This window comes from Sparus aurata, chromosome 2 (assembly GCF_900880675.1).
Source record: "Sparus aurata chromosome 2, fSpaAur1.1, whole genome shotgun sequence".
Classification (NCBI taxonomy): Eukaryota; Metazoa; Chordata; class Actinopteri; order Spariformes; family Sparidae; genus Sparus; species Sparus aurata.
In genome coordinates this window covers 5,496,947-5,522,856 of record NC_044188.1, presented here as the reverse complement: position 1 = coordinate 5,522,856, position 25,910 = coordinate 5,496,947, and the positions used below count along the sequence as shown (strand labels likewise).

The 25,910-nt window shown below is 43.9% G+C and overlaps 1 protein-coding gene across 7 annotated transcripts in view; it reads left to right on the top strand.

Moving 5' to 3' along the window:
* Positions 1 to 25,910, top strand: part of nectin1b (nectin cell adhesion molecule 1b) — a 171,493-nt gene that overhangs the window by 122,479 nt on the left and 23,104 nt on the right. For 3 of the 7 annotated variants that reach the window (XM_030439184.1, XM_030439199.1, XM_030439208.1), the window contains exons 6-9: positions 6,252 to 6,399; positions 7,947 to 8,015; positions 15,620 to 15,713; positions 24,170 to 24,271. In XM_030439184.1, the coding sequence (XP_030295044.1) occupies positions 6,252 to 6,399; positions 7,947 to 8,015; positions 15,620 to 15,713; positions 24,170 to 24,271 (413 nt within the window). The remainder of the gene's footprint in view (positions 1 to 6,251; positions 6,400 to 7,946; positions 8,016 to 15,619; positions 15,714 to 24,169; positions 24,272 to 25,910) is intronic. The other 4 variants (XM_030439217.1, XM_030439231.1, XM_030439238.1 and 1 more) reach the window with 2 other exon arrangements.

Below are 25,910 nucleotides of genomic sequence, written 5' to 3'. Positions count from 1 at the left end.
CAAGGTCAAGTCTGTCAGCTCAGATGTGCCACAGTGGTGGACTGACAAGCACAGAGAGAGCCGCTGCATGGACGGGTGAATTACACTTATTGAAAATCAATAGCAATCTTTCAGTAGCAGCTACGAGACATATCTGAACAACAGCATTTACTCAGTGGAGTTCGTCAGATTTTATGCAGGTTTTCCACCAGTGAAACCTCAATGGAGGTCAACGGGTTACTTGATTTTGTATTTAACCGCCATTGTTTAGGGTGTTGTGATTATTTTGGTAACACTGTTTGATCAGCGCTCACGTATTCCTTTAAATGGTGGTCCTACGTACCGGAGTCACCGAGACAATAATCTGTGTGGCTTTCGTCGTGTGTTTTGCCTTCTTGCAGTGGTGGAAGATGTATGTAGATCATTTAATTTATAACCAACATCTTTAATGTTATACAACATCAATTTATAGATATATTTACAGAGCATTTTGAGTAGTCAGTAGATCAGAAAAGTACTTTATAAATGCGACCCATTTTCCATTTTAACAGAGCCAGAACTAACTGATTTTCCTGAGATTTTTAGCTTGTTTTTGACGATGTTTTCATTATATATATATATATATATATATATATATGTGTGTGTATATACCCTGAAGTATGGCTGGTCAAGCATCCTTGGTAGTTTTCAGGATGATAATAAAAGATAAGCTCCCAACTCAGCACCACGCAACGGACAAACACAGTTAGCAGCTAGCTAAAGTATGTAAACAATCTAGTTAGCTGTGGATGCTACGAGCCAAAACAGAGCAAAAAGAAGAGTAAATATGTTGTAAATATAGAATATATTACATTCATCAGGTGGGCAGATACTCGAGAGCAATACCACGATATATATAGATACTCTATCACAGCTGAAAGCTCTGCGTTTTCACCTAAATTGGCAAAAGACACATTTTCTGCATCAACTTATCATTGTGGAATAAATGTTGATTGCACATTGTAAAGCACATACAATAATGAATCCATCTGTGTTTACATTGGCCTCCTGTAAAACCTCGGTGTCACGCGTTCACCTGGGAAATGATTTTTTTCGACTGCAGATTAACCGACTGAATTGACAAATGTTTTGTTCTGTGTTGTTGTTATTCGCCACGTTGAGGATGGAAGCGGGCCAGTTGTATTTGCAACAATTACCACCTAGGAACAAAAAGTTGCCTGTTGCCAAATCGAGTAAAACAAATAAATAAAATACAACCTATAGTAAGCTGTTATTATTGGCAGCAAAATTAATCAAGTTCTGCATTATTCAGCTGTATGGAATAGAAGTGCTCCACCAAAGTACAAGCACAGCAGGTTGTACCTCTGTACCTGTACCTGTATACGATACAAAGGCCACATATTCCTTACAAACTGCAGTTGGTCCTTTTGACAAACATAAAACATATAATTTCCTGTTGAACAGAGGCTATTTCCTGGCAGAGGGTGTACACACCTTAATTTAGATGCATTTTTGAATCAAATCAGTACAAAAAGCACACCTGAGGTATTTCATTATATGTTCCCCTCGCTGTGCAGTGAGTCATGGTAGGTTTTCTACTTCCTGCGAACAGCACGTTCTCGCTGTTCTCCGTGTTTAATGACGTTACGGAAGGTGCCGCTGCTACTTTCACCGCTGGAGGCTGTTGGAAAGCCGAGAGCTGCTGTGTACAGTAACTCGGCCCTCATCGCCTTTACTGTTGGCAATCAGGGACAAAGCCCTCTTCATGTCCTCCTGCCTGTTGTGGGCAGCGCGGGGGGATTTCCGAGCGCTGCTTTCACGGGACTCGTGGCCGACATCAGAGAACACTAACACAACAGAAATTTGAGTCCAAAGATTAGAGCCACAGTGCACAGTGAGGCTGATCACAAGACCATGGTCGGGCATAAATATTTGTCAGTGACTCAATCGCCTGTCACGCTCGCAAGTTCGCTTAATGTTTCCTGAACTCCGGTGACATCCACCGGATTCCACACCTGTCCTCTCATTCTGCAGTAGGTCCTGCCCTTGAGTGGTTTCGGCAGGAGCTCGCTCCATCAGAGCGCTGCTTTTTCTAAAAAAAACAGTTTCCTTCAAAAATACATTGAGTTTATTCATGCCATCAACAAATCCTTGTGCTGTGGCTTGGAGATGGTATGAAGTGCAGTGGTGGAGGAAGTCAAGGCTGGAGAAGGGTCTGGCTGAATCGATCATCATAGGGGGAAAACACACTCACACACTTTTTTCAGTTACTTAAAACCAGTAAACCAGTGTTAAGCCCCTCCAAAATACAGTTGGGGGGAACTTGCTTCGGTGGAACATTTGCTCACGGGGGGCAGACCCTGGCTTTAAAATGACTAAACCCTGCCAGAAGGTAACAGCTGCTAGCTTGTCTCGGGTTTATAAGTTGGCAACCAGGTTACTTACCATTCCCAGCATGTGGGCTGCTGACTCAGACGCTGTTGTTGCTTCACGTATAGCAGGTAGTGGGAGGGAGGAGAATGCCAATGGCACACTTGGACCAACAGTCTACATCCGGTGAGTCAGACGATGGAACAAACTATTCGATCTGTACAATCTGTACAGTGAGCGACATCCTCTGACCTCTGACCCTCGAGTCAGGTGAGGGAAAACACAAGTACCTAAAGCTTTGGAACAAATGTAGTGGAGTACATATTACAATATTTGCCTCCACAGAATAGCATCACGTGGTAAAACTTAAGCGAGTACATCATAGCTGTACTTAAAGTATCAAAAGTACAAGTAAAAGTTAATTATACAATTATTTACATCTGCCTTTATGTTTTCATGAAATGACCGATATAGGATCCAATATTCAACATTTTTCTGATCATCCGAACAAATGCTGATAAAATAATTCAATCTGATGCAGCATGCAGTGTGCAAAGTGACTAGTTACTAAAGTTTTCAAATAAATGTAGTGGAGTACAAAGTACAATGTACTGCACTCAGGTACTATGTAAGTTCAGTGATTTAAGTTTCACTCGACCACTGATGAACTGAAACTTTCGTACTTCATAGAATTTAACTCGACGGTCGCACCGCCGTGTTCCCAAACGCTCAGTAATTCATGTCCTTGAAAATACATTCCCTGCAGTAATTGAATCATCCAGCGGCAGTTATCTGGTACAGTTACACTATCTTACCCGGGCTAATTGAATTTGAAGGTGTGTTGTCGCTGCACTTACTGTAGGCCTCGACTTCTGCAGAGGGTGGCTCTCGCTTTTGTGATAAAATGATCCCGGCTCAGCGTTATCGCGCGGCGCTGCGGTAACGTTTTGCAAATTGTTTTGCCACGCCGTCCACAGACTTCAGAGCGATCCACGGCAGCGAGGGTATCATTGTGCAAAAAAAAAAAAAAGAAAAAAAAGAAAAGAAACAGTGCATACATGTAAACGCTGCAGTGATTGGGATGCTCTAATGCGAAACCCTTGTATGGAAATGAAAGCTTGAATGTTTGATGACCGTCCAGCGTTATAAGGAGCAGACAAAGCGTTCTGACTGCACGCCTGATGGCTCGCACTACCTTTATGTGTTGGGAGGTGACAGTCTAAATCCTGTGCGCTGAGTGCCTGAGGCTCCACAACAGGGAAATTGCATCCGGATCCAGTCTACTCCTCTGTGTGTTAGTGTTATACAACAGACTATTGTGTCTGGCATTTGCATTAGGGCCATGAAATTCAGCCCACTGGCTTTCACTATGTAGTGCGATTAGCGCGACAACAGTAGGAGTTTGAGCTTATCTGTTGCCATGCTACGGCGAGATCACATTTACACCCTGTCTTCAAAGCTACCGCCTTTTTTTTCTTTATTAAAATGCATCACAAGCAGCGAGAGTGCGTATGCAATCACAAGAAGAAAAAAAAAAAAAAACCTATTTACTCCCTTTTGGTGTGTAAATTCGACATGACGTGACTTTTAAGCATCAGATGATGGAAAATTAGAGCGGCGGCGACACGACAATCTGATGGACGCCGACTTTGAGGCGCCGCGTGTTGGGTACAAGGTGGGTTAACGCGCCTGCTATTGTGCGGCCCCGTGTGAAGCGGTCCTCTGTGTATCCATCATTATGGGCACTGAATCAAGCGTGCAGGCAGGGGCTGTTGAGAAGAGGCCCCCTGGGAGGGAGGCCTTGTCCTGTCACTACCGGGAGGGACGGCCAGATAATAATGGAGACATCATGAGGGCAGGAGATAGGCTTTCCTTTTCAAAGTGGGAGATGGTGAGAATTTGTGGGATCCCATCACAACAGGCTCACAGCCATTGATTGGTCCCTGGCCTGTCTTATAAAGGACAGCTTTAACTGCCCTTGTTGTAGAAAACAGATGCCGGCGCTGTTTGCTTTCAGGGGGAAAAAAAAAAAAAAGCTCCATTATGAGAGACTGCTGTCCTATTTTAGTAATACCTGACATCAGCTGGGACTCAGTGAAAGAGGGTCACATGGGACCCGCTGTAATTCAGCTTTGTATCCACGTGACGGCGGATGAATTGCGTTTTGATGTATTCTCAGCTCATACAGGACGACTCTCTGTTAATATCAGGTGTAAAAAGTGTGGAATTGGCGAGCTCCTAACGCAAAGAGGAGGAGGAGGAGGAGGAGGCGGTTTCCAAGCACGTCGCATTTACCTGCAATGCATCGGGCTAAAACAATCACATGCCGCCATCAAAAACTATTTATTTTCCAATACTTCTTCCAGCTTCGGATGTTCTCGGCTCGCAGATTGCTTCTGACAGTCGCTTCAAAAACTCTCAAAGACACTCCCGTAAATCGGCTCTCAGGGACACTTTCAAGAATTAAGTGTAGGAGATGATCATAGCCCGGTGCAGCTCTTAGAAAATAGGTTGCGTGAATGGCTTGAAATTTGGTTTTCTTCTGCAATCTGCATGTGCATTTTTAAAATCAAAGGGGCAATTCACCCTAAAATAAAAACACCTATTTTTCCTCTTACCTGTAGTGCTCCGCCTATTTGTCCATCTATAATCCAGACGTCCGCCTTCTCTTGAATGTGATGGAACTCGAAGGCGCTCAAAACGCTCAAAAAATACATTTGGAAAAACTCAACAGGAAGATCTCCTTCCAGAAATCAGGACGTTCTTACTCCAGATAATCCACAGACCTCGCTGTGAGCAGTTTCATGACGTAACTACTTTCCTTCCGTGTCACTGCACAGAAGGATGCCTGCATCCGTAACTAAACTCGCTAACAGTGCAGCTCAGCCGAGAAGGACGCATCAAACATCCCAGAAACAAGCATGATCCAATCTGTTTCTTACTCATTTACTTTTATTTTTTTGCAATCTTGTTCTGTTATATTGTAGGGGAGGGCAGACGTCTCACACAGAACTCACCCCAGAACAAGCTAGATCGATAAAAAGCACCACAGGCAAAAGGAAAAATATGTATTTTTGGATTCTGTGGCGAACTCTCCCTTTAATAGGCTGAGCTGTATCGCCAGACTGGAGCCTTGAGCACAGAGCGAGGAGGGGAGCATCGACAACGTCTCTCGTGTTTGGAGAGTCACTTGTAAACCAACTTTTCCGTGCTTTGCTCTCGACACAATTAGATAAACTGTTTTACTTTTGGAAACCGCACTCATCTTTTCTCGGGGAAATATATTTTCTGCATTCATTACCTCCTGCTGGCGCGGACTTTGAAGCATAATGGCTCCGTCGTGCTCTTAAGAGTGCATTTAAGTTCACCGTCAAATCCAAGCCAATTGAGGCTCCTTTTTGAGCCGTTGATGGAGCGCACATTAGAAATGCAGCAGCAGCTGCCGAGTGACCGCAACGCTGTGGTATTCATGCAGCGCCAGCGTGAGCAGGACAATGGTCTCATCTTTAAGAACGTCTCCGAAAATAGTGCTTGGATGTGTTTTTAAGACATAAAAAAAGCCTCAAGCCTGGCAAATGTCATGTCAAATGGCTTGTAAAAAAAAACAAAAAACTTTCCGTTCACAGTAGTCCATTGTTTTTGTCTTGTTTTTTGGATGCGTCGCTGTTCTCATTTAGAAATATTTCTAACCAGCTGCTGAAGCATGTCCAGGATTTTAGTGATTTATTAAAGAAGGTTTTCCTGCCAGTCGCGCACACACACACGCACACGCACACACACACACACGCACCTAACGTTACTGTTTCCTTTTCCCCGCTGCTGTTCTTTAACTTCACCACAGCAGCATCAATTACTCAAAGCGCTCCCGTCCTGACACTGTTATTTCCTTCTCTTGTCTGCAGAGAAGCCAATGCCGCAGGGTCCCCCAGGTGGTGTTATCGGGATCCTTGGAGGTGTCGTCGCCATTGGTCTCATCATCGGCGTGGCTGTTACTGTTTTCATGGTCCATCGGCGGCAGCAGAAGACCCGCACCGAGACAGATAATGACCTGTGAGTACCGAGCCTCTGCCAGAGAATATTGCAGGGGGCTGGACAGCTGGTAAGATTAGGTGTGCGCTCTTGTCAGCCCAAGAGAGAGAAACACTTTGAAACCGGCAAGACACCTTTTTTAGCGGGAGGTAATGTGTTCAGAGACACAGGAAACGCACTGAGAACATGTCGCTGCCTCCTTGTCATTCATTCTTAGAGCCGATAACCTCGTCTCCTATAGGTCACTAAAGGGAAAAAAACAGTTTTCCGTCAGTTGTCCCTTTTTTTATCGCAAGCAGAATCAATAATTATCATTAAAGAGGCAGCTAATAAGCGGCGGCTTAATTGTAATGTAGACTACAGCGCCCATTTCCCGTTAACGCACTTTTAATCAGGACTGATTGCCGGAGCATGTGCTGCAGTCTCCTCTCGAGAAAGTTTCACCACTTCTACCGAATCTGGCGCTGAAGTGGGAGTTCAAGTCTGAGTCTGTGCAGAATCAGTGTTTGTAGATACGCTCTAATTGAAAAATTACAGTCAGGAATGTTTGAGAATAAATAGCAGGTCTTTGGGCGCGTTAATCAAGCCGGGCAGGCTGCTGCAGGAGACAGATTTACGGATCGTGTATCTGACTTTATTTACTCCTGCCTCACCCTCCGATGGCCAACCAGGTAATTTTGTTCTGCCTCGCGAACCGGGGGGGGGGCCATGACAATTCTGAACATCGCCAGCTGCTGCCCCCCGTGCACTGAGGGGAAAACAGAAGTTGCAGAGGATGCAGCTGAGGGAAGCGCAATCAACAGAGCTGCGGAAAATCTAAAATATATTTCGGTGTTATTCTGGAGATGATAAAAGTCTCCGCCATCTGCTCAGGAAGAATTTTAAGAAATCTGTTTGTTGTTTCTTTTTTTACACCGAAGAGGGGAACACGCATTCAAGTTGAATCTCGCTAATTGCCTTTGTCTACAACACCTGGCCATGACTGATAGCTCAATGGTTGCCAGGGTTTCCACGAGGCTCTTGGCTATACTGGATATACAAGATGCACAGCACAGCCCCGTGGGAATGGTGCTGCTGTGTGGAGGGGTTGGCTATCTTCCTCGCTGGGAATATTACCAAAACAAACAGAGGTTGGGGGGGGGGTGTGTGCAGAATCTGGCTGAGGGTGCACAGGAGCCTTTAATCAACGCACATGATGAGATTACAATGCTTATTTTAGATGTCCCCCCCCCCCCCTCCGGAGTCATGTAATTGATTTGATGTTAAAAGCAGCGATGCTAACATCAAGCATCAACGCGACGCTGTGCCAGTTTCTTTGGCCCGCGCGACTCCCGGCTGCCGCTCGCCGTCTCCGTCGCTCCGCGGGTCCACCGCCGAGCCCAGCGGAGGCCCAGACGCCACGCTGCTGCTCCCTCTCAGGAATGCTTTTTTTTTTAAGACAAATGAAGCACACAGACTCTTACCTCTCCCATTGCTTTCTGTCTCTTTCTCCCTCCCCGCTAATCTATCTTTCTTTCTCACTCTGATGCCAAAGTAACTGCTCTCTGTCTCCCACTCCCCTCCCTCAGCATTGCTGTTGCTGCTGTTGCTGATAGTTGTGTGACACAGGCTCCAGAGAAGCCAGAGTCCCCCACAAGGAAAGTAGAGGCACCTGACCCCAGTCTGTCCCCCGCCGAACCCTGTCCTCCTGGATCCTCTATCCTGTTGCCTGCATGTAATGGTGGCCTGCAAGTGACGTACTTGAGCACACCATTGTGAGCGCTGAGAGCGGCAAAAATCGACAGGATCACTCATTAGACTCTGGACTTGACGTCTGAACACACTTTGAATTGAAAGGAATTTTCCATCTGTCCTTTGATAGCTCTCGACAAATTGAGACGTCTGAAGTGGAAATTCGAGCGTCTCGATTTGGTGCATGTGAAAAATAAAAAAAAATACCCAAAAAAACACGCATCCAGCTCCATCAAACAACGGCGATGCAGTTTGATAAACAAGTATGAATGAAAATTAAGCTTGCCAAAAAAAAAAAAAAAAAAAGAAAAAAAAATACAGTGCCAAGATAAATCAAACTTAATTAAAAGTCTTAAGATAAAAAAAAAAAAAAATATCCAGCTCCACTCCAGAGTTTATCAGATCCGCGGAGCTCGGACAGAGCAGAACACTTTCTGACGAGATTGAACATGCATATCAAATTTGTAATCGGAGGGGAAATCTGTAAGCTTACAGAGGCTTTGTTTTACATAAGCTACAACTCAACTGATAATGTCTTTGTTAACAGACCACATTGTGCAGCCCGCCTCCTCCTCCTCCTCCTCCTCCTCCTCCTCCACCTCTTGCTCTCCCCCCTCCTCTCTCATGTGCATGATTGTCGTCATATATGCATGACAAGAGTTCTTAGTCGTGTCAGTGCTGTGTTAACTGTTGTTGTCGTTTCTTACTCGTAGCTCGGCATGCATCTGCTCAATGTAGTGAAATGTGATTTTAAAAAAAAAAAAAGCTTTTTAAAGTGTCCGGGTGAATATTATGTGTGTGCGTTCTCCTGTGGCGTGTCATCACAACGTGTTCAGTGTCTTATGAAGGAGAAAAGAAAAAAAACAAACTGTTTACTTCCTTTTGAAATGTTTAAATATGTGAATGCAGCGAAGTTACAAGAGAATGTGTGGGTTTTTTTCTTTTGTTGTTTTCTTATTTTACTGTGGAGAAGCACTGCGAGAGATTCATAGTTTTATATGAGTGTCTGATGTCAGGGTAAAGGGGAAGCATTTAGCCAGACTGTTTAATTCTGCATGTTGATGAGCCGTTAATCAAGCCTGGGCATTTGATAACATGCCTGACTGCACCGCCAGTCACGCCTCTGTTTGCCCTCACAAAGCAGCACATGATGTGACTCAAAATTGGTCAATCCTAATAAATCACTGGCCCTTTAGAGGCTGCACTGGCACAATAGTCAACTGATTATCAAAATAGATGGGCATTGTCAAAAGCGATGTTCTCAGAATAATGTGTTCATCGCTCCGTCTTTTTTTTTTTTGCCCGAGCGTGATGTATGACCTCCAAAATGCCGGAAAGCACTGCCAATCGTGGCGCCGTTCCCCCCCTCGCAAAATGAATCCACTCGCTGCCGCTCCTGACTTGCAGCTGGTGTTGACACAGTTGCGAATGCTCGCTGGTATAAATCACTTTTGATGCCAACTTCCTGGCCGTATTTACCACAGCATCTGAAAAAGAATCACATGCAGAATGGAAAAGGATGATGAAATATGGACAACTTTTTTTTACTTTCAAGCGTAAATTCGTCCACCCGAGGGAGAGGTGGGGGGCTGGAAATGGTTTCCTCCCTGGACTGAAATGTAGCGCCATTGTGGTTTTGGAGGACACTTGAAATTATTGATGAATTTCGACAGTGGAGTCAAAGTGAAAAAAAAAAAAAAAAAAGGGGATGCTGCAGGCATAAAAATATACGTCTCCTTTATAGCACAACTTGAAAGATGACAGTGGGAGAAGCGATTGGCGGAGAGACGAGATCTGTTCTTGTGAACCCTTTGATTTACCAACCGGTCACCCGTGCTCGTCACCGTCGCCGCGCGGAGACCTTTGAAATGTGATGAATGGTTACTCCTTGTTGGACACCTTCTCACTTTAAGCTGTAACCAAAGTAGGATTGTTCTCTCTTGTCTCTCTTGTCTTTGTCTGAGTCACTCAACATGGACTGTTATTGTACTGGCTGTGAATTCGAATCATTCACTGTTGATGTTTATGAGTAAAAAAAAAAAAAAAAAATGGTGCTTGGTTTCTCTGTACAGAATGTTATACATGCAGTGCAACTGTCTATAGCAATCACCTTTATTTTCATGTTTTTTGTTTTTTTTTCTTTTCTTTTGTATAGCAGTGTGTGTAATCTAGCATCCAATGCCTGAGGTGTTTGATGAAGGCTTGGAAACTGACCGTCTGTGTACAATTGTAAAGTTAAATGTTCAAAGAAGCGAATGCCTTCCTCCAACAGCAGAAAAAAAGAAATAGTTTTTGATAAACTTGTCAAAGAACAAAAAAACACAAGTCATTTTGTTTCATTCTTGTTTTGCTCTTTCTTCTCTCGCGAGCGAAAGAAACAGCTGAGCTCCGCAGAGCAATTGTTGGTCCGCCTTTTTGAAAAGATTGGGGGAGCGAGACAAAGCATGAAAGTAATTGCCTCCCAAAGATCAAATCACATTTATCCCGTCTCGCAATTAAAAGTATCATTAGCATTTAAATTGCCAAATAAGATTGCGATCAACAGAAATCAATGAGTGCAGCGGAGATCAGCTCAAACACTTCACTTTGGGTTTGTTTTTTTTTTTTCTACGAGCCGGGGCTGTGGTCATATGGTTGGCTCCTTAATCCCAACGCTTCTGGGGATGCGACACTCCACGCTCCCTCACACGCAGCGGAGAGCAAGAGACGTCTTAACTCTGATTATCTGCCGCCCGAAAAAAACCCCTCATTGTTGTGACAATTTCTAATAGAGAGGTCATTTTTGTATTTTTTTCTTTTTGCGAGTGCATTGTAAAAGTCATTTTCTCGGCTGTAAATCTTCCCTCACAGATTACTCTTCTCAGTTTAGGGATTAGTTATGTTTTCCCCTCGCTATCCCCCTTAAATCTCCCCTTAAGCTGCCCTGAGCCTTTTGTAGCCAGCAGAGCGAGGAGGAGCGAGGTCCTCAAGGTGGATGTCTGAGTAGGAAACAGTGCGAACGCGAATGTAGCTTATGGTTCTCTGCCCAGTGCTTTCTGCTCCCCACGGGCTTGTGGTGCTTGTCAGCTTTCATTAGTGTCCGCCGTCCCGCAAAGCCAACGCCCACATGGTGCGTGCATCACACTCGGCTCTAGAGGATGTCTCTGTGTGCGATCACACAGCTGAGGTGCACGCGGCGGTGGTCAAGCTGAGATGAGCATCATGGCACTGCAGCCGACTAATGACGGACGGAGCAAACGCAAAGTGCAAACCAGAGAATTAGCGCATCCAGGGGGGAAGAAAAGCAGAATTTTTCAAACCAAAATCTGAAGTGATTAATATTTCACTCACCATATGGCAAAGCGGGAAGACAACACTGATACATATTTAATGGCACACAGCTGATCAACCCTCACTTTAACCCTTACTCCCTCTTTGTTTGGGTTGACACCGTCTTGCACTTAACATCTTTTTATTCCCAGTGGCAATTTGGGCCAAATGAAAAGGTCCCGTCTCCACAGCTGCTCGCTCCACGAGAGGCTGCGTGTACTAATCAACAACATTCAAGAGAAGCGAGAAGAAAGACTCATATACACTGCCGCCTGTATATATATATATATATATAACATCACAGGCTAATCTTATTTAGCTTGAAAGCGAGCGTTGAATGGGAAAGCAGTCTTTTAATTATTCAGGCTACAGTGTTATTGTGGCAAAAAAAAAAATCCATTCACCTGTGAAGCAGCCGCTGTGCGAATGGCTGCTGCTGCTGCTGTGAAACTTTCTCTAATGTTTTATTCAAACAATAAGAAGTTGCATTCACACCTCCACTCCGACCCGGCTCCAATTATCTCGTCACGTGCACGCGAGGATCTCATTTTGCATGTGCCACTCATTCTGTCTCCCAAGTGCTACACGCTAATTTTAAAAGTTAGCTCTGAGCATGTATGTGTTACTTAAAGGTGTCCACATGCGTGCAATGAGTTATTTTTGAAAAAGGTGATATTTTATTCCCCACAGTTCATCGCTCAGGAAATGGGGGGGGCACCGCTGTAATGAATCAAAACGCATGAAGACAAAGTTCAGACAGCTTCAGGAGCATCTTGACAAAGAAAAAAAAAACAACAAATCTGGCTTTTTAAATCTTTGGAGCAGCTGCTTATTCTTCGGAAAAGTCTCTTACAGCTTGGATCTGTTTTTCAAGTGTAGCCGTTCTTACTGATAATAATTCCCACATAGTTTTCTGCTGGCAATGTTGTGACATAATTGAAAAAATATCAGATAGAGAAAAAAAGAAAAAACACACAAGCAGCCAGACTTACTTGGAAGATCGAAATAGGATCAGAAAAAAAACAGTTTACAGACTGCCTCGTTCAGTTTTGACCTTCCATACTTGCCATAGTTGTGCCCACACACATGTTCCGTACAAAGTGATGGATTCCAGACATCATTTTATTTGTGTCTCTCAGAGTCATACCCAACTCCCAAAATGACACATTGCATATCAGTGTACCTCAAACGACGTAACGAACTTGACAAAATGCAGGCTTCTGCTCTGTGCAGCAGTGGGGCCGGCAGCAAAGTAGCAGGTTTCACATTTCACCTACAACCTAATGAGAGTAAGCACAGTTGGCTGAGACAAAGACGAAGATTTGGGGATTTGCTGTTGAATCGAAGAGCAAAAGCGCATAAAAAGCCTGTCAGATACTGAGAGTCTTTTCTTGTGAAAAGCTGGGCGTGCTGGGTTAAATAAAACCTAACCATGAAGACTTTATCGCTCCGTATCATCAGCTGACCTCCTCCTTTGCTGCTGTAATAATAACTATGACCACTAGAGGTCCACCAGGAGAGTAAATACAGGTCACTGCAAGCTGCTTTAGGTGGTTTCTCTGATGATCTGACTGCTTGTTACTTGGCACATCAGACTCGCAGTGATTTCAGCGTGTTAGCGGGCTTGAGCGGTAACATTTGCGAGTTCAACATCATCCTTCACGTTCACTCAGAGATGTCGAGCGCGCGTGCTGAATGAGCTTGTCGATGTTCAATACTCACAGCTGAAGAAATGAGAACAAATTGTGGATGGAGTTCGAGACCGCTTCAGGGACGTCTCCACAAACAAACACGGAGTATAATTAACAACGCAGTTTGTTGTAACGTTGGAGCGTTTTTTTATCTGCTCCTGCCAACAAAAGATGGTAAAATAAGACTGTCCTGTATGCAAGCAGAAAAAATATATTTTAAAGAAAAGTCGTTTTTTTAGTTGTATGGAACTGGGACACAGCACACACGCACACACACACACACACACACACACACACACATACTGTATGTTTGTCCGGCTACATGAGCACGCTCCTGAGCACACGGCCACACTGTATGTTTGCGGCGCTTCATCACACACCGATGCTGCTTTTCACCCTGTTTTCCTGCCTTAGTATCAACCAGTAGTGACAGTCTATACACTGACAGTCTCCCGAGGCTGCTGCTTGTGCGTAACACGATTACAAATGGAGCTGAATTCAATCAGGAAAGGGAGCTATGACAGGGAAGAAAGTGGTTACCGTGGGGTGGAAGTCATGAGACGGGGGAGTTTCCTCGTGTTTGGTCAGATTTAATAAACCCAACTCTTCGTATGGGGGCCCCCACGCGGTACCTATTTGAAGAGGCTCCCTCACATAATGTGCAATGAGATGCAATAACCGGAGGTCCTATGGGATGCAGTGTATGTTGAAAAATGCAGCAGGATCGGAATGCAAATGTTGCATCATACATAAACATGGTATTACCTCATCCCGCTCGAGTAAATCCGCTCCAACGTGAAGGTTTGGATGAAAAGACAGTAATCGTCGTAGGAAATGTTGGCTGAGGGCACATTTTCTTAGAATAAGCTGTCAGTTTGGTCAGTGCAGGAGGTGTTCGTCGGTATTTTTGTTTCAGCAAATTGAAGGAAAATGTCACGATTCGGTGTTTCAGTGTATGCACAGGGCTGATAGAGGCTGGACATTTACATTTTGCCTCATACATTTTTTGAAAGCAAATTATCTTGTTGACGTTCACAGCTTTATTTTATTTTATTTTTTTTCCTCACCTGTATCAGTCTCTCAGTCTTGCTCAAAAGCGACGGATTGCAATACGTCCTAATGAGCGCGCCGCCGTACCTGCCGAGACCGCGTTTTCCACGGGACTCGTGATTGTCTGTCTGAGAGAAAATGGACGCCTCTCTTCCGAAAGGCTCTGCGACGGAAGAGAGGTTATTGTAGCTGAGGGAGAGCGCTGCACGCTGCCTCTCTGTGAGTTTTTTTTTTGCTGTGGCTCTAGTGCTGCAGGCGGGCTGAAGAGGGTGCCACACGAATCTGGCAGCGGCACGGCAGCCCTGTCTGGAGACAAGGTGATACGGACTGGAAATAATGAGCGTGAAAGAAAGAGTTAAGGGGTGCACTCATGCACAAATTTTCTGCGCATTAAAACGCCGGCTTGGCCTTGCGGAAAGGTCATGTTATTCAATAAGGACGTGAACCAGTGCGAATGGGAGGCGGGAGGAGCCGGAGATAATGCGTGTAGGTACACAGCTCAGTGTCTGTGCTCCACTTCATTATCTTTGATCACTCCTGATATCATGTCAGAGGATGGCAGATGACATCTGACTGCCAGCATGTTTGAGGGAAGGGTTTTTTTTTTTTCTTTGTAACGCTTTCGTAGCAACAGCCCTTCTGCTTCCTTGTCTGAAATCATTATCCGGATGCACTTCAAAAGAGTTCAACATCAAGCTCTCAATTACGGCTGTCTCTCCTGTTCCTACGATTTAATTTTCCTTTTTTCTTTTTTTATTATCACGTGAACGACCGTGTGCCGGAGCGGACCTTTTTAGCGCCAGTGAAAACCTCATTGTCGATTTGAAGAAAACAGCTTCTCGCTGTGCTCTTAATGGCGGCGTGTAAATGAGGACAGGTGTTCAGCTGTTGAGGCTTTGTTCTTCCCCAGGTGTGTCAACAGAGGGGCGAGGGGGTGGATGGGGTGGGGGTGGGGGGGGGAGCGCCTTGGGATTAGGGCATGTTAGTAGCAGGGATCCAAGGGAAAAGTGGAGAGCAAGAAGCCGCCCGCCGAGCTCTCTTGAGTCACGGCTCGGGACGACATGTCAAACAAACAGTCAGCGCGCAGCAGGCGGGGGTGTTTGTCCGCGTGGCACTCTGGATGAGGCTCGATCCACCCTGAGGACTTGACTCACACATGCCCTTCTCCCTGCCCCCTATACTCCCTCCATCCCCATCTCCTCACCTCAGTGTCCAATTACAGCCCACTCTCATTAGCACAGTGTCTCTCCAGCGAGAGCCTTTGAAAAGGGCAGGGGGAATGGCTGCTGCCGCCGCAACAAAGCCACCAACACGAGGTCTATCAAAATCCGAGGAAAGAGTGAAAAAGGCAAGTGCAGGCAGGACATCTCATTATAGAGTGCTGTAGAAGGTGAGGGCCGTGAAGAGTGGCGATCCCTTACCGTGCTGAGTGTCATGTTATCTTTTCCCTCTCTTAACAGGACCGACCTCCCACCTGCCCACAAACCGGCCCCTCCCCCGCCCAAGAAGAAGAACAGCGACATGAAGGGACACTTGACGTCCGATGACATCCAGGTAAGATCCCACCTCTCATCTTATCTCCTCCTCCTCTGTATTTATTTATTTGTTTTGTCCTCTCTGACACAAACTCCTAAGAATTTCCAGATTTCTGTCTCTGACTTCTGCCGCGTGTTGTTGAGAAGATAAATACACATTATTCAGTTTGACGCGTGTGAAAATGAAATGTCACAGAACATTCATAACGAGGGGCGTTACGACTCCAATTCCAAATCAAAAATCGACCGGTTTTTAATTCCAATCACTGAAGTCAAACGCAGGGTTGGTGACTCATCCCAGTGTAGTTTTCTCTTCACCCGCGCCAACACTCGCCTGTCCAGAGTAACAAGAAATAATAAAAAAAAACAACACTAAAGTCGACACAGCTTGCTCACCGTTAGCCTGCAGCTGCTCCGACACTGTGTGCACGAGGACCATCAGCTGACTGGTAACAGTCCGACAGCGTCTGAGATGGTTTATTGATTTGTTTGGGAGGAGGATTTACTTGAGACACGTTTGACAAAACCAAACTCGGTGACTTAAATTCCATCTTTTATTGTTTAGCGTTGAATCACCAATGTTTTTTTTTTGTTTTGTTTTTTTTTTCAGCTTCTTTTCAATCTCCGGAAACTTTATCTTTGTTGAAATATTATTCTAACTTGTCAAACCCTGACCTGCAGAAAGCCACGAGTGTGAACTCAAGCTGTTTTCTCGAAGCTTTTTAAAAGAAGAATTCGAAAAATGTAAATGACAGCAGTCGGGGCACAGAACCATCTGTTGATCTGACGAATCCAGATGCGATACTCTTACAAAGGCAAGGTTGTCAGGGTATAAAAAGAAGAAAAAAAATCATTTAAATCAAATCAAGGATTTGGAGAATCGTGACACCTCTATTCTAATGCAGCTATATAAGCCATATTATTCTACCTGAACAGTAGTTTTACTTGTGAGGTCACTGAAATATCAATTCAATGACAGAATTTCTTTTCTCACGAAGCCGTGCGAGTGTTCCTCTCCGTCGTCTCCTCTGCTGCTTGTCACACAGTTTCCTTCAACAATCCGGTTACAGTACAATTAGCTGAGAGCGCTTAAACGTCTAAATATAGAAATGTCTCATTCTCCGAGCGGAGCCACTAACACGTAACATAATTACCAATCTGGCGCTAATTAATTTCCCTCTTAATAAGTAAAATAATTGTAAGTGGGTCATTTTTGGCATAAATACTGACCTCGTGCTGAAGCATATATATTAGAGAGTGTATGTGTTCTAATCAGCCGCTTAGTGTCCTACTGGGTATATGCGGCATATGTCTGATCTGAGACATGATCATCCGTGTATGTGTTATACTGTGATAATTAATTTCACTCTATTAGGACCTTATTAGAAGAGTCGTATGGATTACAAAGCATCGCTGAAGTCTGATTTCGTTTCACAGAGGGGTTTTTTTTTTTTGAATCGGCAGTTTTTATTGTTGAATCGAGGACAAACTGAAATGTCAACACGGAGTGGATTAGTGAGGAGAATCAGATCACTGGTCTGGGTCAAAGAGGCAGAATACTAACTGGAAAGACCCGTGTTGAATCCTTGGCAGTACCACTTTGATGTACAAACACGCCGAGGCTGGAGCGGTTGCAGGACGGATGTGTCTAACGCTGTCGGCACGTCCAAAAAAATCCATCGAAGACGGTTTGACTAGCACGGCAAACAATGAGACACTGAATGACCGATGTTCAAACGTCCAATCAAAACACCCCAGTGTGGTTCAACAGTAGTTCTATAGCGAGTGACGTCAACAAACAGACCTGTTCAGCTAATCTGCAGTATTTACGTACACACAGTCCATCCAACATCCTCATACGTCCAAAAAAGTATAAAACATAGTGACGCAATGTTGTCTACGCGGGACATAAAGCCCGGTCTCCTGGTTGAACGTCCTTTCCAGAGGTCAAACTTTTCTGATGTGTAATCAGCGACACCTTCGATAAAGACTTTTGGCTCCATCAAACACAAAAGGATTAACATGAGGAGACAGGGATGTAATTCACATGTAGATATTCATAAATGGTTTTTTTTAATGTTTAAAAATAGGACGTCTTTGCACATGTAGTGGACATCATGTTCTTTTTTTTTAACAAAAATAAATAAATAAAACATGGATTTGCTTTTGTCATAGCGATATTATGATCAATATTTTCTAGTTAATAAGAGATGAAGAGATTAACATCTGGTGAAACGTCCTCGAAGTTGATACCGTCCAACAAGTGTTCGCTTGGATGCTAAATATGGTTGACTTTCAGCCTGCGCTCACAGCTGGGAAAAATGTAAACTAATCATGGACGTTGGTGACAAATCTCTGAAAATTAAAAAGGAAAAGAAACAGCTGCAGCTTCGTCTCTCCGCCGCTTGATTGGCAGTGTCAGCCTAAAGCTGCAGGTTGATTGCCTTCGCATGACAAGAATAATATCATTTCAGTCAAGTATGCTGATTTCTGATATCTATATCGGAGCGTATACTATAAAGATGAACGTATAGTGTTGAGGGCTGTCAAACGATTAATTTTTTTAATCGCGATTAATCGCAAATGAATCGCAATTTTTTTTGGCACATTTCTTTCTGTTCTAAATGTACCTTAATGTATTTTTTTCATGTTCTTAATACTTTTAACAACATAAGAAAGGGCAAATATGCTTGCTTTATGAAAATGTTAATTCAACACTTCAAATCATGCAGGAAAATAAAAGGCTCAAAAAATATCCCCTCACCCTGGAATCGCGCGTTAAAAAAATGAACGGCGTTAAGAGGATGTTGCGTTAACGAGTTATTAACGCGTTAACTTTGACAGCCCTAATAGTGTTTAATGTGCACAACTGATCTGTTCTGTTAACCTCTAATACATCGACACAAGCGCCAGAATAAATATAGGCAAAGTATGTTTCTGCAAACCGAGGGATACGTTATTTTTCTTGAGGTTTAATGTTCTACTTTGTGTTGTGACAACGCTTTGATTATGATCTGGTTTATGCACAAAAAAAATAAGAGAAAAAAGATAATATTGTGGCTATAATACCTGTTGTTGTTTCCACAACCACAGCTGGAGATGTCCTGAGGTCTTCTGAAAAGAACATCCAGTCCTGTCACGCTCGCAGTCACTGGCTTGACAGCCTCCTTACCTGTTTCCTGTGATATGACAGGTTTTGCAGAACCGTCAGTGTGGTCCTGTATGCAGGCCTGTGACACGCAGAGATGTGGACGTATCGGTGGTTTGCAGAAACGTTAACTGCTTCTGTTTTATCCAGGTGACAGGAGACACGAGGCTCTCTACAGCTGAGCTCAGGTGGCTGCAGTGCTTTACCACCAGCACCACAGAACTGCAACCTAATCCAAACCAGAACCTTCGAAAAGTGAACCATCTCTCTCTTTAGATCACAGTCTGGCTCCTGGCCTGCGTGACCAGCAGTTTTAATCAGCTGGCGGCCGCACAGAACAATATTCCTTTGTCGAGCTGACAGGAGAACGTAATCTGTGTCTTGCGTTAGGCTGTTTATGTAACACTGAATCAGTACCGCATAAAGGATTCAGGGAGACTTTCCTGGTTTTGCATCAACCTTCCTCAGTGTGCTGGCTGTAGATTTGCCCATAGTGAAAAGAAAACAAACAAGCACATGCAACAACAGTGCAGTATGTGCATTTCAAAGGTGGTAGTCCCAGTGCAGAGGAGTCTGCGGAGGTCACGGCGAGGTTGCTGAGACCTCTAGTGTTGTGAAGGACTGCTGTACAAAATAATTGCCTGCTCCGAAATTGAGGAGATAAAGCGCGAGGAAGAATTATTAGAATCTGAATAATTGAAGATTCACCTAAACCACCGTGTATCAGCCTCGCCGAGATTTTAAATCCAACTTTACGATACTCTTTATGGCGCCAAGGTCAAACTCCCGGACATGTGGGCAGAGGAAGTAATGGAGGAAAAAGGGAAAGTAATGAGCTCTCCTCCCCACACAACTACTGCAGAGGAGTACTTGAGCAAGGCAGCTAATGCTGGACTCGCAGGTGATTAGTGGAAAAATGAGGCTGTAATAGGCACTTAACAGGGTTTAATGTGTTCAATTTTATGGCCGTAGTTTGCTTTGAAAGAAGCTGCACGCTCAGCAGGCCAGCATCCGGCAAAAATAAAAGTAAGCAAAAGAGGAAAAACATCGCAGCAGGTTCGTGACGCGGCGGGTGAAGTACGCGTGAATAAACAGTCGTCACTGATGCATAAACGACGAGCGTGACTGTAACACAGGTAGGCATCAACTGAGCAGCGTCTATGTAATAACACACAGGAACATTTTAAGGTTCGAGCTTTCAGGGTTTGTTTGTATGTATGGCTGCAATTCAGAAGGTCACGATGTCAAAAGTATGTCAGCGGTCACTCATCGTCCGCTTCTGTTTGCAAATGATCTTAGATAAAGATCATTAAGAGACAATCTGTGCTACAAATCAAAAACAGGAGAGTAGTAGCTTCAATCTCACCAAGTTCTCAACAATTTCCTGCCCCGAAACGCGTCAATCATCCCGATTCTTTGAATGACGCCGAGATAATCAGCTTCCGTAGAGCCACCAGACAACGTATGGCAACAACGTAGTTCTGTTTATCGCCAACTATATCCGTGAGCTGCTGCAGGGTTCGCTTCGTTTTTGACATTCTCCTGGAGTCCAAGCAGTCAGCAGGGTTGGTTCAGACGATTACTTTTGGATGTTTAATGTTACAGAATACAAATTATATGGCGTTTTTTCTCAAGTAGTTGCAAGAAAATGTGAACTAATCTCAGTACGTTTGATTCACTTCTGAACTACTGAAAATACTGCAATAGTAAAACCCAACAAAAATAAAAACTGTGCAATGGATTTCCACAAATATTATGTTTTCTATTAAACATCCAAAAACCTTTTCACACAAAAAAAATTTAATAATTTACAGTTCCTCAAATCAAAACAGTCTTTTAAATCTGTCCTGGCTCCAGTGTGATTGAGTACATTTACTTCCCTGCACCACATTTTGGAGGTAAATATTGTACTTTTACTCCACTACGTTACTTCGCAGATTGAATGCTGCAACAGAGTCAAGGCTAAAGTTAACTATCGGATAACAAATATGTTTTAACTTTACTTTTACTTGAACTTAAGTACATAAAATATCAGGTTCTTTAAGGCTTTCACTCAAGTATTATTTGTATGGTTGACTTTTAAACACATAACACAATATCTGTACTTTTACTCAGGTACGACTTTTGGGTACTTCTTTATTCAGTATTTTTTTTAATCTGATTACATGATCACAATTACATGTACATCGTTACTACCCCACCCTGGAGGACACACAGTTACCAGACCAGGTTTCCTCCATCAGAGTAACCGTTGGACGATCCGGTCGTAGTCTGTCTTATAAAATTTTTACTAGAAAGAAATAAAGACAAAGTGACGTGGCTCAACAATTCCCTTTAAATCTAAATAAAAAAATATTCTCTCTCAGTCTAAATCACACTCGACATCAACGACTTTCGACGATAAAAGTCTGGATCAGAGGTCCGTGGAGCCGCTCAGTGTCGGGCAGGTACAGCGCTGTACTCTGTGACCGAACTGGAACCTGAACCAGTTGGATTTTACAGCTTCATTTCAGGGTAGGTTGCTAGGTGACTCTTCTGGCCTGAAGAAAATTGGCAGCACTGTGTTTTTTTTTTTATTATTACCCAATGCACAGAGCAAAACTGACAATGCAGCCAAAGTATCAACATCTGCGCTCGTTACATCACTTGTGTGTTGCTGCGAGATGGACTCGGAGAGCCAAACAAACACGCCGCCATCCAGCGCGAGGGGGGGGGGGGGGCGCGCCCCGATGTCTTTATGCTCCCAACAAACGTTTCCTCCAGCTAATTGAGTGTGAATCCGGGTACTCAGCTCACCGCTCCAGCACTCAGCTCTTAAATTCTTCACCTTTTGATGTAATAAGAATGGAAGAGCTCACACCAACCAAGTGCATATTGACTGGCATTCAACAGCCATTTTTCCGGTGTCAGAAAAATGGGGATCAAATAGAATTTGGCAGCCTTTTGATCCCTCCAATTGAACAGCGCAGAGGTGTGCGGAGGGAAAACAGTGTTCAACATCTATTATGAATCTCACATTCGCTACAACGTCATTGTTCTCCGTGACATTGATTTCTTTCATTCACTTGTATTTCGGTTTCCCTTTTGTCCGACGCGCAGATCTGACGTTTAATGTTTGGTGAAGTTTTTTTTATTATTTTTTTCTAGTGCTCATTTGCAATGAGAAAATTAATGAATCCTTTCAAGTCGTAAAACGTTTCCTGAGCCCCTTGTGAATAAAACCACCATAAGAACCCTGAAAAAGGTACTCGACAGTCAGCGGCATCAAACTTTGCATTGTGAATGAGACTGACGGATCAATTAGGAGCATGCTGTGTGGAAACTTTGAGCCTGGCGACTTGTTGAAGGAAAATTACAGAGGAGCACTTCGCCCCCCCCCCCCCCCCCTCCCGCTCCCCTCGTATGCTGCAAAACACCTACTAGCTGCACCTTGAATTTTAGAGTAAGAGGCTTAGATATATGACTTAGCCCCCAACTAGTCTGCTGAACGGTGGGAGGCACAAAAAAAAAAAGAAAACATAAGACAGCTGTCATGGTGTTCTCATCTCTTTTATTTCCATCTCTCTCTTTCAAGAGAAGAGCCCTGGGTTGCAAAAATTGTCTAAGAGCAGTTTCGCAGTGTGACTCATGTTGTTTTGAGATGTATAGTGGAATCGGATTGGTTCCATCAGCTTCACCCTTCATTTGCCTGCTAATGTGCCCTGCTCCTTTTTGAAATGAATGACTCCCTAATTTCCTGCTGAATTTCCTGCAAAAACTCCTTCTGTCACCTCTGTAGCGTAAAATCTTTGGCTCTTAGATCGACATTTAAAGCACTCATGTTACAGAAAGTGAGATTTCCACGTCTTTTTGATTATAAAGCGAGTTTGGCGCTGTATAACTACCGTTAAAGTATCAAAATGTTCAATCCACAGAGAGAAGCACACAACCAGTATTCAGACACTTTGCCTTAAAATCTAGGGTTGTGACATGGGAACAGTGGGCGGTGCCTGCTCAGGCCTGTGCGAGCTGACCAATCAGTACAGACTGGGCTCTCCCGGGAGGGGCTTCTTAAAGAGACAGGCCTTAAAACCGAGTGTTTGGACAGAGGGGTGAATAGAGGTGCTGCAGCAATGGACAGGATGAGAAAAATAATGTATATTTCAACTTTAAAGCAAGAAGACGCCCAAAACAAACTGAGCAAACAATATAATAATAATGATAAATAGATAGTAATAACCTCTTTATTAGGAAAGGCAAGTTACAGTGATTCAAACTCTGGTTTCAACGCAACCATGCACAAAAAAGTCCATTTACAAAAGTGGCGTTAGCGTTAATATTTAATAAGCTAATAATTGTTTTAATATAATCTGATGTAGAGTCAGCAGACTTCCTGCTTGTTGTGAAAATGTCTGTACTGAAATTGTAGCTTTAATAATCATATTGCTTTGTTATAGAGTCAAATAAACATTTGACACATTAAAGAGTCGTCTTTGCTTTTGAAATATACCATTTCTGCATCTCAGACTATCGTCTAGACTAGACTACAGTCCAGTTTGAATCCTTTTGAAAGAAAATCTCTCTTCAAAGGCACCTTTGCAGGTGGATGCGTCCAAATTTGAGTTCAGAAACATCAAACCATTAAAAGAAACCTGCAAAGTAAACAACAAGGCAGGGAGTCCAGTCTGTGATGCTCCTGAAAATAGTTCATATTTTCATGTTTGGCTCTTATTATAAATAGGAGGAGGAATACGAAGGTGGTTTCAAAGAGCTTCTTCCATATATTGACAGCCCGAGTTTGTTAAGCTGTAATTAATGTGCAGCATATCTGTTCGGTGATCACACGTCACCTTCATGTATGAATTATCCCTGCGCTTCCTTCCTTCAGTGGTTGCGAATCACAGCAACCTCTTTCAGTTTTTTCTCGGCATTCCTTCTCCACTATTTCAGAAGTTTGCATCAGACCTTTGTGTGCTATGGAAGCTATTAATTTGACAAAAACATCTTTGATGCACTCACAGTTCACCGGAGCGGTTAAAAGTTCAACCTGCTGTCAGGCTGTATTCTCTGTCAGGTTTCACATCTTGTTTGTGTTCATTACCACTGAATAATGATAATAATGAAAAAGAAAAGAAAATGTGAGCTAACAAAGTCAAAAAGCTTTCAACATAATATTCTCCTGCCAGGGTGATGTAGCTCTGAAGTAATGCAACAAAGGTTCGGTGACTGGATAATTGCTCAGTTAACCTTTGTGGGGCTTGCAGATCGGCCCCAGTATCAACTGGTTTGGCCTGTCTGGTTTGTGGAGCTCATTATGAGTCTTGCTGAGCTCTCGGTGTTTCCTGTAGGTGGTTCATCTCGACAAGGATGAGGAAATGCAGAAGCTTCCTCTCCAGCCTCCTTATTACGACATGGCGCCCTCCGAGTCGACCCCCTTCACTGATAAGCCGGTGAGTAGTGATGCCACGAGCGGGTTCAAAGGAGCTCCTCTAAGAACGGGTCACCCACAGACGCTGCCTTCGGCCGGCGGTAATTGCCGGTGAAAGGGCGAACTTTTCTTGTGCCATTATGCCCGGAGGTATTTGAGGATTGATTTACAAATGAAATGCAGCAGCTGAATGCATCCTGAATGTCACCGAGGGGTCCTAAACGTACCTGCTTCCGTCCCTGCTGGTCTGGTCGACGGCGGCCTTTCTAACAAGCTGACCAGTAAATCCACTGGGAGCTTTGACTAAGCTCCTTATCTCATCATTTACATCAGCACCACTCACCTATATAAACCTGGGCCGGCCGACCTTTTCTCTCAATCTCTCTCTCTCTGTGTCTTTGTGTGTGTGGTCTATTTCACGCTCTGACCCGAACGCTCTCCACCCGCTCTGCCCTCCGCCTCACCTCCCCTCCGCTTTTCCCCGCTCCTCCTAATCTGCCATAATGACTTCTTGTGTGTTTGCATGGCAACCGTGTGCAGATGAGTTGCAGTGCGATGCTCTGACAGTACATCATCGCCCCCTGAGTGTTAACTGTTGACTATGGAGTGTTTTACCGTGTTGCATCTGCTGACTGTGGTTGAGCCTCCCTCCGTCAAACAGCTGCTTGAGTGTTTTACGGTGGCTTTATTTGCTTTGGCTGGAGTCGCTTTTTTTGTTAAAAGAAAATAAAACTCCTTTTTTTCGGATTTGGAGGGGGTGTGTGCGCATGTGTACGCTTAAGTGTTGTGTGTGAGAGCAGAGTCTTTTACATGTGCTGTATCAGCCGCACAATTAACGGCAGCAAGGAGGAACAGTAGGCTCGAAATCGGTATTAGCATCGCTACCGGCAGTGCTAATGAAGGTAAGTGTCATGCATTGTGTAACAAACAAACACCAGCTGTCGGTGTAAAGAGGAGAGTGAAAGGAGACTGATGGCAGCGGCATGTGGGCGTTAATCTTAACTCTGGCACACCTCGTGCCTCCACACGCTGTAAAATCTCTCATTGCGTTTAGATACATTTGTCAGTTCAATATCAAATCGGCATAAATCACACTGAAGTCATAATCATGAGTTCAAGTCTGAAGATCTACAGGATAAAGCCGGGAAAAAAATATATCTTTCTTTCTGTTAGCCAGTCGGATAAAAAGACCAAAACCAGCACCTGTGTGTCCGTGTCCTCTTCATAATGGATCCATCAGCCCACGGGTTCTGTGCACATCCATGACTCCGTGCTCAAGGACTTTTTGTGGTCGCACTGATGCACTATTTTGGAAAAAAAACAACAAAAAAAAACAATTTTATCTACTGCTGTGTTTTTTACTGTTATTGACATTTGACATTTTACGATTTGTGTTAAAACATTTCCGGCAGTTCGCTCGGCTAAAAACAAGTCGGTCTGCAGACACCGGCTCAAAAACCTGACATCCGAAGAAAAGTCCGGTCTCACCTTGAACCAGAGAATATGCAGATTAATCCCATTCTATCCACCAAAGTTAGGCACAGTACAAAATGAATAAATCCCCTTTTTGTTATCTTCACCGCCATTCAGCGCGCCGCTCTTTGTTAGAAGAAAGGGGGTCGAGTTTTATTTTGAACGGTGGTAAAAATAAATAAACCGAA